General features: G+C 35.4%; 1 protein-coding gene across 3 annotated transcripts in view; it reads right to left on the reverse strand.

Moving 5' to 3' along the window:
- Positions 1-14375, reverse strand: part of PTPRK (protein tyrosine phosphatase receptor type K) — a 541453-nt gene that overhangs the window by 7309 nt on the left and 519769 nt on the right. For all 3 annotated transcript variants that reach the window (XM_045805582.2, XM_045805583.2, XM_045805581.2), the window contains 7 exons: positions 12068-12104; positions 10619-10716; positions 10090-10206; positions 6843-6997; positions 4385-4520; positions 3995-4144; positions 2932-3105 (listed from right to left, as the gene is read on the reverse strand). In XM_045805582.2, coding sequence (XP_045661538.1) covers positions 2932-3105; positions 3995-4144; positions 4385-4520; positions 6843-6997; positions 10090-10206; positions 10619-10716; positions 12068-12104 — 867 coding nt within the window. The remainder of the gene's footprint in view (positions 1-2931; positions 3106-3994; positions 4145-4384; positions 4521-6842; positions 6998-10089; positions 10207-10618; positions 10717-12067; positions 12105-14375) is intronic.

Here is a 14375-nt window from a genome sequence, read left to right on the forward strand (position 1 = left end):
CACGTGGAGAGGGAGCCAGGTGCTGCACGGGCTGTGGAATAACAGATCTGGGCCCCTGGAACGTACTGGAGCTAGTAATTTGTCAGTCTGACGGCAGGACTTCAAAGTCACAGCAGCAATTCTAGTCGAGACTTTAAGTTTTATTTTGTTGAGAGAAGTAAATACAGGACAAAAACAAAAAAAGAAACTAAAGAACTTCTCAAGGTTAAGATCCTCCATGAGGTACTTGTGGGCTCTTTCAATTTTTCAAAGGGAATCGATCTGAGAGGCTGAAGGCACACAATTCCCCGGTGCGTATGTAGGTATATCCGTATGTCTGTATCCATCTACCTACCTACCTACCTACCTATCATTTATCAACATATACATATTACACATATTTATGTATGTATTTTTATATATATCTCATATATTGTATGTTTTATATATTTTATATATGTATCATATATATCATATATTATATATGTATATATATATCTCAAACTGCTGGGTTATCTTCCATTTCAAATAAGAAAAACCACATATGCCTCAAACTTGTGTGCTTTTACATTATATGGATATTATCAGAACATTCTGCTTATCTTTCAAGCCCATTCCAGTTTCCTGGGCATTTCTAATGTGTATTAAATGGTCACAATGATAGTTTCAAACCCTTAAGATTTTTCTTAAAGTAAAATGTACTTCTTGGCTCCACCTATAAGGGAATGGTTCCTTCTTTACCAAGTGCCCCCTGACTGAGATGTGACACATTATCTCTATCCAGAAGGACAGGGTATGCTCATCTGACCTGGGCAATCTGTCATTCTACAGACTAATGATCTATATTTCTATGTATTAAATAGCTTGTAAAAAAAAAAAAAAAACCAGAACAAAACCCAAAAAACTAGACAGTTGCCTGAGATAGATTTCCTTCATGCTGATAAAAATCGTCAGTGATCCCCTAACTCATTTGTATCATATAACTCCTTAAATCTTTCAAGTGTCTTAACATCAGCATAGAAACGGATTCTTGAACATCGATCCTATCGCCATTTGGGAAATGCTGCCAACCATGGCATTCCACTCCATGGAAGACCGTGGGATAAATCTGAGTGCTGACAGTTCAACTGGCTGCTTCTAAGTGACCTCAAGCCTCACAGAGGTACACCTGCCTCTGAGGTGAGGATCTCCTAAGAAAGATATGAAGGCTCACGAAAAAGGGTCAGAAAAAATAAGTAAACTTTCCTTCCAATCACATGTCTGTTCCATGGGAAGGTGAGCTATTTATTCAGTTTTTGAATCACAGGGGAGGGGAGATGGATACGATGATGTGAGAGGAGACAGATGCTTTCTTAGATCTTTCCTCTGTAAGGACAGGAGCACATCTGAGACTTTGAAATCACAGACTCCTTGGCCTTACCTCCTAATTCTTCACAATCATGGCACAAGGGTATATAACACTGAGGATGTTGCTAGACGGTAGGGGGAGTGGGGAGTGCTGACCAGTGAGCCCTTTTCTTATAAGAAAAACCAAACCTAACTTTTCTGAGGCCCCAACTACACTACTGAATCCACCAGATGGTCTCAATTATGAAATGTTTCTGTGTTGAATCACAGGGAATTAAGCAGAGTAGAAATAGGTAGAGAACAAGGTTCCATCTTCATATTGACTAGAAAACAACCTGGAAATGAAGAAAAATTTGACAGTGATCAATGCCAAAGACAAAAAATGCCTCAGACATACGCCTCATCAATCTCTTTCCTAACAGTATTTTCTCCTTTCCTTTTCCACACAGCCTTTTAAAATTCTAAATCTAGACTCAGGAACAAAAAGGCCTTGTGTGTTTTCCCTGTATTTAGTGTATTTGTCTTTCCACACAATTAAAATGGGAAGAAAAGATACAATGAGGATTCAGTGTGATTTCAGTGGATATGATTAATGACTAGGCAAGATTCTGGTCATAGCAAGAATGGGAACTTTTCACTTGAGCTTGTCTTTAGACTATTTCTGCTCTGCAGCATAAAAAGAGCAAAGAAACTGACTAAAAGATTAGTCTCAGAAGTAGACGGTAGGCTTTCTAAATCTCTCCTATCAGAAGCTAATTTTAAGAAAACATAATAGGAGCAATAACTCAGCTTCATTATTAGTCACACAGGAATGGACCCTGACTTCTAATTTCTCCTGGCTATGGTTCCATAGATGAAAAGGCAAAACCTAGAAATGTTTATACATGAAGATGATGAGCTGTTTAAAAGCATTCTGAACCTGGAGAGCGTTCTTGCTTCTTTCCAAGGTAACCCAGCAAGGCAGCCAAGGACTGACTTAGAACTCCCTCTCCATGTTGCTCTGTCTGTGCGATGCTAACCTGCTAAGGACGTGCTCTACCACTGACACTTTATGATAGTGGGGGTGGGGCAAGACAGCTCTTTCATTATGATGGATGTGGTAACATGTATATTTGGTGCCTTCTCCTAGTTATTTATAAAGGGTCTCTATTAATTACTGGCCGATAAAACAAGTTAGCTATAAATTACTGGAACATTAAAAGTCAGAGATAAAGATTTCCCAAATTAACACAACTTCCATAAGATAAGGCATTATGTGGTTTTAAAAATTAATTCCTCACTTAACATTCAAAATACATAAGCATGGTATTCTTTTTTTGAAAATAATTAAGATAAAAAATATGACCAGCAGGTATTTCCTGTAAGGAATATAAAAATTGACAATCAAGTTCCAAATTTACAATGGGGCCTGAAACTTATAGTTCCTAAGAATCCCTATAGGGGAAATTCAAAATCATTCTCCAAAAAATATGTGTATTTCAATGAAGATTTCCAATTTTCCTTTCTAGGCCCTTTTAATTTTTTTGAAAAGAAAACCAGCCAGTGTTCACCACATTACGTAGCTTTTCATGACACTTCACACGAACAAAGATGGCAGTCTCTTACGTCCATAAGAGCAGCATTGATGTAGTTACTACTCTCCCCATCAATTGTAATTAAAAAAGGCAGACATCTGTCAGGTGGGAGCATGTCCATAAAACGATTCTTGTCATGATTCCTTGGCAGGCACGCTATACTGCAGTCTTCAGCCTGTAGTCGAGGGGTGACTGAATTCAAAGTCTGAAAAGAAAAGGGAACCTAGGTTAAAAGCAAGTGACCCATTTAATAGCACAAGGCAGATCCATCAAGTATCTGGGAGGCCAAGTAGAAAGTGAAGGATTTGTACAAGGCAACGGCATTTGCCATGATGACAGGCTGACAGACTCTGTAGTTAAAGCTAATGAAGCCTGAGAAGTGACAAAGAAACAATATACACATTGTTCACTGTGTTTCCTAAAAGGAAAAGGGAAGCTAAAAACCATCACTACCCGCGAAAGGCATTGCCTAACCAAAGAAAGCAGAATTAGAGTGGCCCATAATGACGACCCATCATCAAAGTTGGAAACTATCATTTGCAGTAACATTTTGGCATGCCTTTTTAAGGACAGGCTGTAACATGCTAGAAAGAGCACTGCACAAAGGATCAAAGTAGTAGGTGCCCAGAGCTACTCTTGACTTCACATTCACACACCTTCAGGGATGTTTTAAGGGCAGTGAAAACATTTGGGGTTATTTAGAGACAATGTTTAGTACAAACTTCTGCTATTATTATTAATGCGTGTGATCTCACATTGTGAGTGACACAGAAGGTTAAAATCCATAAGCCTGCATAAAAAAAGGTTGTAAATACACACAAATCACCACCAAGTTTGACTTTTATGATACCTTTCCCCATACTCTTCCCTGAGTCTGAACTCACTTGCCCTTCCAGATACAGCAGACATGAGCTCATTAATACAAAAGTGACTCCATAATATGTATAATGAAAGAGACAGGTATTATATTATACTTAAAATAGGGTCAAAAGTTATAAATTTGGCTTGAAAGATCTTCCTTAGAGGAATTAATAATGCCCAGAACACAACGTAATAAGTTGCTCATAAAAGACACTCTAGAAATAAGTAAATACCTGGAATTCATCTTTGAGATGTGAAGAGTTAGTTTGAGAGTCTATTCTAATCATATCAAAATATGCAGCTTTAAATTCACAGACAGGTATGGCAGTTTCTCCACATAAACAGGCTTCTAAAATGGCATCATGAATAAAAATGTACTGTTCCTAAGAAAGAAAAAAAAATCAAACTATTGTAATAAAAATCTTCTGTCATCAAAGGTAGAGAATACAAAGAATTTTCTCTATATAGAAACATTAATAAAGATATCAATATTTTCCTATATGACTCAATGAGGTAATACTGAAATACATTTATTGTGAAAAACGTTTATTGTTTTTGATAACTGTTGACAGCAAAAAAAAAAAAAAAAAAGGCCATCAGAGATAAATCAACAAGCAACATACCTCTGTCTGGACCATATTGATACGACGAGACCTTAAGGCTTTGACACAGTTGTAGATGTCGACAACACCCTCTCTTTCAGCCATATCCAGCATGATATCGATCACAATGTAACAGCCAGTTCGTCCAGCACCAGCACTGAAAAAAATTCAACAAATCTAAAGAATTGCAAGATGTATGTTCTTGCAATCTTATTAAATAAAGATCCTTTCAACTATCAGATAGGTGGAATCAAATTGATTTAACAAACTGCAAGATGTAGTTTGTATGTGTTATATAAACACTTACTTAATGTACAAATAACCTTCTGTAGATAGAGTATTTGCTTTGGTGCAAAATGAAGACTGGAGCAGGAGTTTGAAATTAAAACGATAACCTTTATATATCAAATTGTGTTTTGAAAATAATGTATCTATGTTGTTCAAGTTCCATAGCTCTCAAACAAGTCTTCGTTCTTTGGAAACCTAGTGCATGTGATTTCAAGCTCATAGAATTGGCCAGGGAGTGGATGTGTGCTTTAAAATTTAACCTCAAAAATACTCTTACTCATATACTTGTGGGTCCTCCGGCAAAATGCAAGAACGCTGGCTCACTGTTTTAATCTGACAGACTCTTGTATATACCAAGGCAAAGAAAATTAATTCCAAAACATTTACTGGGAAATCTGAGGAGTCACAATTCAGAGGAAGTGCTAATGGTGAGGTTGGGGAGGAAAATGGTGGTTATCAATGAGGAGACCAACAGTAGAAAGAATATTTGAATGGTGATCTGAAGGAAAAACGAAAATGAATAGTTAGGTCTAGAATATAATTCTTAACAGGTCACAAAGATAGACATTATCTTACTGTATTTAATTCAGTCAACGAATCTTAATATACTACTGATTATTTTATCTTTTGGAAATGTTTCTTCAATTTTTAAAAAAGATTTACTTATTTATTTTAGAGAGAGAGAGTGTGAGGGGGAGGGGCAGAAGGAGAGACAGAGTAAATCTCATAGAAACTCCCTGCTGAGTGGGGAGCCCAACGTGGGCTCGATCTCATGACCTTGAGATCTTGACCTGAGCCAAAATCAAGAGTTGGATGCTTAACCGACTGAGCCTCCCAGGCATGAAAATCAGAGGCACAAACAAGATACAGTTGGGATTTTGGGGGGGAAATTTCACTTGGTAGTCAGCTTCCTCTTTTTTATAAATTCAAAGATACCTGAGTGTAAGTGAGAAATGACACTTCTGTTCAAGAGAGTATCTGAGAATCTTGGAGCACTTCTGAAGCAAGCGATTCATAGGGAAGTAAATCTCTACAATAAGTCAAGACACTCCTGAATTGAAAACCTATTTATGTCATTTTCTAAATGCATAGAGGGCCTATTAACGTTACTTCTTTGTTGTCCAGATTTGGTCACTTCTCTTAAATACACTGTTCTTTAAGAAATTTATGTAAAAGATATTGTGGGTATCTCTCTCTTTGCCCTTTTTTCTTTTTCTTTTGCCTACCACCTTCTCAATCACTGTTTCCAGGGTTTGAGCCAGGAAAGCAGTTGAAGGGTACGTCAGATTTCCTGAGGACGACTGAATTGAAGACTATTTTTTTCAGAGTACACAATATCTGATCCTTACGGGATGCCTTACTTTTATATCATTTTCTGTGCTGTTTCCCCTCTTCCATACATGGTCGTTTAAATTCTGAATAGGTCGGATTTTTAGGAAAAAAAATGCTTAAGTACAACCTATTATGTAGCTTGGAGAGGACAGCATTTGAGAATGGTATGCAGCATTTAGGAAAAGCTTTTCAGATTCAGTACATATTTTTCTGCTCACATCTCAAAATGAGGCCATGTAATTTGCTTTTAGTGTCTCTGAGTGCTTGTTTTAAGAGAAGTTTCTAATCAGAAGGAAGCCTGGCTATAATGTTCACATTTTTCTGGCGTATATTTCCTGGATCTCACTGATGTAGTTTTCAAGGCCCTCTGATGGATGGCTTTTTTTTTTTTTTTTAAATTCTTAAATAGCTGTTTTATAGCACAAATTCTTGCAATTTAGGCCATTTAGTAACTCTGTATGTCTCAAATTTAGTTTTAAAAGCTGGGCTTCTATTGAGAATTTACTAGATTGGCAAGAAATCTCTATTTTAACCTCCCATTCCATACAATATGGGATTTGCAAAAGCGATAAAAAAAACACCAAAACCCAAACACAGATGTTGCCACTAAAAGACAGTTTTCACACTCCTACTTGTGAACAACACTACACACATTAGGATGAATGTATTTATTTTTTAAGTTTCTATTTTATATCCTCCTTAGTGCTAACTTCTTTTTTTTTTTTTTTTTTTACCTTGCCTGTAATACATGTGAGCCAGAACCTTGTGAGCATGCATGAGTTTTGTGCTTGAAGGCCTTGTCTTCCTATCTTAAAAAAGCTGGCTGTCTACAGCCGAGAGTGTCTAGTCCAGCACTCACCTGCAATGCACGACGATGGGGCCTGCACTGGGAGGGTTGGAGAACTTCACTCGCCGGATAAAGGAAAGAAGCCCTGTGGCGTGGTACGGGACTCCGTGGTCAGGCCAGCCGGTGAAGTGGAACTGTTTCACTTCCCGGATCTCATTGTAGCCCCTCTGTGCAAACATGTAAAGAAGTGTTTTTTCAAAAGAGCCCAAATAAAGCCATTCGACACCAATCACAGACACTAGACCTGGCTGACAATGAAAAAAAACCAAAACCATAAACCAAACACACCAAAGAATGTATCAAAGATCACGCTTTTTCTGAAAAAGGATGCTGGCCTGACACGGTAGAGGAGCTCAGCTTTATTGTCAGACGCCTGCCAAAGGAAGACAATTAGAAGGCTTGCTCAGTTCTATAACTCTGTGTAAATTCTTATTTACCTCGACAGTTTGCTCCTTACTTGGAATGACAACACATAAAATGATTAGGAGAAAAGGAAAAAAAAATGGGAAAGCTAAAATGCTGCCCTGTTGACCTGAGGCACTGAGTTTTCGAGTGGTGAATAAAAGCAACTTTCTAGCTTCTCACCTCAAAAAGATTTTAATGCCTTGCTTATCCATGTTGAAAATGGTTTTGGAGCACAGCACGCGGGGATTTTCCAGGACAGCGCTATTTGAGATGGTTTTGTAAAAATATACAGACAGCTGAACTGTTCTTTGGGCAAATGATTTTTCCTAATTCTGTGAAATAATGCAGCACCGAGTATTATTTATAGTAACAAAAATACTATGAATGGGAAGCATCATTGTCATGCCTCTTTCCTATTGGGTTAATTTAAGAGAACTTTTAAATGCACACCTCAAAGCCCTTCTTTTTGGTTGAAGAAGCCTCTAGATTGTGTTAGCAGAGCTTAGAGAGCATAGATAGAATGCTATGGGGTTTATTTTTAGGAATCACATTTGTAGCCCCCAACCCCCCACAGTAATCTATATAATTCCAGTGGCACTGTGAGCTATCTGTGCTATCTCTACCTCACTTGTTCAATCAGAACAGCAAGAAAAATGTCAGGAAATAAATGAACCACATTGAGAAAGTTTAGATTCTGTCCTATACAGACAGACCAACCAATAGCACCAAAGCCTTGGAAGCCAGTGATCAGGTCTTATTATTCTTTCTGGTTCTAGTTCCTACACAAATTGGGGCTCAACAGATAATTACAATAATGACAATGATAAACACTCTCATGGAATCATGCAAATGAAAAAATCACTTTGACTTTTCAAGTCAACTCCAGTGAGGAAGATCAAAATTGTCCCAAGACCTGATTTCAGACAGTTACTCACCTCCTCCATATTAATCCTTTCACTGGAGGCACTTGCTGGGCATGAAGGCCTTGTTCTTTTTAGTAAACTTCAGTAAAAAGTTCTTTTTAATATCTGGCAAGGCATGTTCCCTTACTGCTCTTTCTATTTTCTATTTCTACTGCTTTTAAATTTTCAAATATGTGGTTTTCAAAAAAACTACTCTTTTCCAGTTCTAAATAACAAGAAGACAAATTAAAAATAAAAATCCAATGATGTTCCAATTAGTATGAAGTTAACTACAGAAAGTGGTATTAATATAAAATACCCCCATTCTGGGCCATGGTGTATGCCTCCACTTACTGACTCACATCGTATTTCGTGTCTTTTAATACATGTTTGAGAACTTAGTCACTTAGGACCTTTATCTTTGTTGAATCTATTCCTAGATACTTTAGAATTTTTTATTATTGTGAAAGAGATTTTTTAATGTCTACGTCTGTTTACCGCTAATATCCAGAAAAGCTACCATTTTATGAATACTTACCTTGAATCAGCCCCGTCAGTGATTAGTAGTTCCATTTTAAAATATCTCTAGTTTTCTTGGTATAAAATAATTTCATGTAAAAATAATCTTATCTTTACTAATAGTTAAGCAATTTATTCCTTTTTTTGTCTTATTTCATTACTAGAACTTCCCCAAATTTTGAATACCAGTGAGACTGATTACATCACACTCCTGATTACAGAGCAATGCCTTTAGGGTTTTCACTCCTTAATATGCATGCTATTGGTTACTGAATCACCTTTACCATGTTCAAGTAACCTCCTTATTTTCCTCATATAGATTATTTTTATAAACTCCTTTTAAGTAAAATTAAGTACATTATAATATCTATTAATAAAATCATATGTTTTGCTCCCTTGATGAAGATGCGATGAAATATTTGGCTAGATCTCCTACCACAGGTGTAATAGCCTTGCATTCCTAGAAAACAATCATTATAGATCATGTTGTGACATTTTCTTAATTCACAGCTGGGTTTCAAATTTTCAATATTTTATTTTGAAGTTTTTTCAAGCATGTTCTTGAATGAAATTGGTCTACAAAGTGTATGCACGGAGGGGGGAGGTGGGGGAGGGAGGAAGAGAGAAATTGATTTTAAAAAAGATCAAGAGGAGAGAGGAGAGCTTGAGAGAGTGTCATCTTTACATGGTTCTGTTATCACAGTTATGCTAGCTTTTAAAATATACTTAGTTGGGTCTCTATGGTCTAAATAGTTTTACTAACATAAGCATTAACTATTCTTTAAAACTTAAAGAAACCTCAACTATAAAACCATGGTGAAATTTCAATGGTAAATTTTAAGATTCTATTTTCTTCTATCATCTGTTCAGTTTTCTAAGTCTTCTTGGGTCAAATTTTGAAAATCAGTATTTACTAGACCATAAGGGTATTTAGAATAAAATCTGTCTCCAAGGTTACATGTAATATTTTTTATCCCTTTCCCAACAGCAAGTAAAAAACTGTAGTTATATCCTTTTTGTGTTTTCTAATATTGCATAGTTTTGATTGTCCCTCATTTAGAATTGACAGTGGTTTAGTTCTTTTATTGATCTTTTCAAGGAACTAGCTTTTTTGATTTCATTTATTCTTTCTCACTGGTTTTTGGTTTATATTTATTTTTTTTCTATTGATTTTTCTCTGATTTTCTAGTTTTGTGATTTTTCACATGATTCTAGACAACCTTTCAAAACAGAAATCATTTATGTATTTAATATGTATCCCAAGGTTTACAAACATGCCTGGCACATGGCATGCTCTTGAATAAATATTTGTGGAATGAATGAATGAATAAATGGATTTTATAGCATCATCAAAACAAATCATGATGGGGACTTCAGGAGAAAAAAAATTTCAATAAACATATTTTAAATAAAGAGAATTTTAGGGTACTTACCCTTTCCAGGGTGAATGTCCTAACTACATATTCAGCAAGTGGCTCCATTTCCACACAGGTTACTTTGAAGTCACCATAAACTTCAGTATCATCAGGCCAATACTTGTAGCATTTAACCTAAACGACAAAAAGCATATATAAGCGGGCCTGATTACACATTACCCAAGATGACTTAATTCCAGCGGTAACTCTTTAGGTTACAGTAAAAATATAGTTAAAAAAAAAAAACTATGTATGAGATAAAAGAATGTATTACACAATAAACAGAAAAACTTTGTGCAGTCTCATTATGATATATAAGTCCAATGATACAATTAGAATCTAGAACAAAGTCGAAGTTTCTTTCATTACTCAATAAGAAATCAAATACTTTCTCAGCCATCAAAGGTCCACTGAGGAGCAGTCAATTTAAATGCCTATGAATTTTTAAAACAATTCAATGAGATTCTATTTTAAGTGTGCTATGTTTGGCTACTCAACTTATACTCATGTTTTGTGATCAAGAAAAAAGAAATTTGTTTTCTCTTACCCGGCCAACCTCTACTAAATTTGTAACCATCACAATGCAGGCAGATTGTTCTTGCCAGATCATTCTCCAGAAATCATATACTGTTTCATGAACTGGGCCTTTGAAGAAATTAATTTGAATATTATGTTATCAGAGAAATTTTGTGGTTGGAAGAAATAAGTGGTAAGAAATATGCATAAGGCACAAATCACAGCAAACTAAAAAAAACAAAAAATAATATTAAAGGTCTAACACAAAATGTCACTGAAATTACTTAAATTCAGTTTGTATCTAAATTCACACTACAGCAAAAACATAGGCATATACAAGTTTTTTTTTTTTTTCCATTTACCTTCTATACTTCCCATATAGAAGAAGATATCACTAGATTTTAGGGTACTTACACCTGTCACTAAGTTAGTTTGATGTATCTTCACATATATGTTAAAAATAGGAAGTCTTATTTCCACTATCAACCAAATGGCATATATTAACAAATATACCCACATCATTTATAAAACAGTGCGTGTTTAGGGGTTAATGAAGAAACATCCATACATATAAGCACGCATCCCAACCTTACATTATCATCTCCAGACTGCTTAAGCATCTACTGAGTTATACTCTACTCAGTGCCACAAGCAAATAAACCTAGGATATTGTTCACAATGGATGATCTTTAACTTTGAAGAGCTTAAAATTCAACTCAGTTAATCCAAAGATACGTGAAAATATTCAGAAAATGATCTCTGTCAAAACAGCAAACAGAGCTCTTGCTTTATTTCCCTCTTTTAAGAAATAAATAGATGTGCAGGTTTCTCTTCTGATGGCCAGTGGTCAATCTGGAGAGATAACTAAAGGTGTTTTCGGATGCTCTTATTCCCCACTGTGCCACTATAACAAGATTTCTCTGCCTTTTTCTTATTTTCTACACAGAATGAACTTGATGGAGTTCCCTTTAGTCCTTTGTTTTGTCTCAGTCTTGACTTGTAAAAAATTTGCCGGAAGACAGTCTAACATCTCATTATAACAATCTCGGTCTTGGATAATACTCCATTCCAGGACCGCAGACCTCACTACCAAAAAAAAAAAAGGGCAACTTATACAAGGTGAGAGCTCTCTTGCTTTCATCAAAAGTAACTCCTGTGACCAGCACTATTGACTAGTGTGTTCTGGGGTATCAGAATACCAAAACCCAAATCACAAATCAGCAGCTTCTCTTTTATTTTAATTAAAAAATAAATCCAGCTTTAGTTTATATGTGCTTTACACAGATAAAACAATTTGTATTACACAAATGAATAAAGAGCATGAGCTCACTCCAATGATCTGATCTTTTTTTTCAGTTAAGTCAGATAAAATGCCACCCCTCTCCCCCAAAAAAACCCCCAACCCAAAACCAAACCAACACCATATGGATGAATAAACAAGTTTGATTACTCTACAACATTTAAAAAGGCAATGTTTTACCTTGAGTTGCAATGTAGTGGCTTGGTCTCTGGTAGCCCTAAAATAGGAGAACAAATTGGTTATCATTTTACATCGGTATCAGAAATACATGAATGAAGGCATAAAAAGATGAAGACAACCACCTGTTAAGATTAAGTTATAGTAAAAAGTCCAGAAATGAGTAGTGAACTCATAGTTCACTTCTCAAACCTAGGTTATCTGAAAGGTAAGCATAAAACAAAAATTAAATGCTTTAAGGGCTCAGATTAGAATATGTATTGCATAATTGAGTTTTGTTTGCTAGGGAATAACCTTGTAGATATTATTTGGTTTTACTAAAATGTTTATGCCTTCATGTTAATCTTTAGTCATTCATTCCTGGCAAATAGTGTTCAAAAATATTAATTCTCATCTTATCATCCAAAAGTACAACACACTGCATTACAAATGGACAACGACATATTAGAACCATAAAAAAATAACAGAACATTCCAATGTTAGAGCTGGACAATGCATGTGTGCATTAAGTCAGAGTCCTGCTGAGCTATTTTAGAGAATATTCCTGTACTATAATATGTTCAGGAATCTGCCAGAACTATTTTGTGTGTGCTGATAATATTAGTTTACACACACATAATTACAGGTACACACATATATAGGGAAAGAAGAGTTTTAAATAAAATGCATCTTATCCTGAACAAAAAATTTAGCACTTTTTTCTTTTTAGTGTGCCAAGAGCTTTAGGTGGTTCAACATTTAATACTGTTTCAACAAAGAAATTATTCCTGATAAGAAATAAGTTGTTAGTTGCTCTCATTTGATTTGAATTCCAGTACATCCTCAGTAGTACAACTCTTAATGGTATAATAGGGTCAAGCTTTGAATTTGTTTTGTATTTATCAAAGGACTTTAGCAAAAGCCTGTGGTACAATTTGTCCACATTTGGTGTGGGCAACTCGATGCACATAAACGAAGATCTCCAATCTAAAACTTAATAGGCTGAGCATCATACTGCTGCCAGTTTGGAAGTTTTCTATTTCTTCTTATACCAAATAGTACAATTTTTCATGGAAAAATTTTTCCCAAGCTCTATAAGCATTTCATCTCCCGTTTTTCATGAAAAATTTACCAATTACAGAAGAGTCGTAAGTATAATAAACTAACGGGTAAGGGAACATTGTGGAATTGGGTAGTAATCAGCCAAAATACACTGGGGTCTTAACAGAATGACTGGATAACAACACAGTCTCATTTAGAACACAGTTTTACCATATGAACCATAAAGTAGTATTGTAACAAGGCTCCAGTGTATATGTCTTGGCAGAAAACCAAGGTTAAACTGAATAGGTATGAACAAGTACAAATTCGTCACAAAACTGTTGAATTTCTTATTCTAAAGAGTGGACCATTAGCTTAGCTTTCTCTTTTGAGATGTCTGATAAATTTAAAATATTGAATGAGAGTCAAATGATCAGAATTTTTACCAATATACTCAGAGACTTTTATGTAATAAGATTAATTAATTCAAAGATATCAATGATGACGGTTCACAAAAAAACTATAAAACATGAACTTAATAAATGTGACAGAGGTCATTTCCTATTTATGGAAATCAGACAAAGTTGGGGCCTAATCTTCATATGTTTTATATAACTATAAATGCATACAACATATATGCTGCAATAGTTGGTACTTCTGCCTTTTGCCTTACAATTAATGCATGTCTTGAACTGATTAATCTCAGCACACTTAGGACGAATTATTTAAAAAGAGCTGACATTTCATGAGTGCTTTGTATGTGCTAGGTATTGCGCTGACTGTTCAACATGCATTACTTCATTTAATCGTCATCATAAAATGATGAGGTGCGTACTACTATTATTATCCCCACTGCACAGAGGAGGAAATTGAGGCACAGAGAAGGGAAGCAACAGTCCCAAGATTTCCAGCATAATTTTGAACCAGGAAATATGAATAAAGAGCCTGTCCTTCTTACATGTAATGTAGTATTCCTACTTCCTTGACAATATTTTATCTTTGATTTGCTAATTACTTTCCATTAAATCAACAATTTGCATGTAGATACGTTTGTAACCAAAATGTAACAGTGGAAACCTGTGACCAAAACAAGCTTTTTGGTTTGCATGATTCGATATATATGTGTGATATGTATATTTTACAAATGCAATTTAGAAATGATTTTGCCTAAGTCATTTTAATACTTTAACAGGCCAATACCACACACGACAAAATAGTCTTCCTACCCATTTTTAACATTAGAAGTCAAATGTAAAAAGTAAAATTTCAGAAACACTAATACACATCATAC

The sequence above is a fragment of the Ursus americanus genome, chromosome 11 (assembly GCF_024610735.1).
Source record: "Ursus americanus isolate L20-20 chromosome 11, mUrsAme1.1.p, whole genome shotgun sequence".
Classification (NCBI taxonomy): domain Eukaryota; kingdom Metazoa; phylum Chordata; class Mammalia; order Carnivora; family Ursidae; genus Ursus; species Ursus americanus.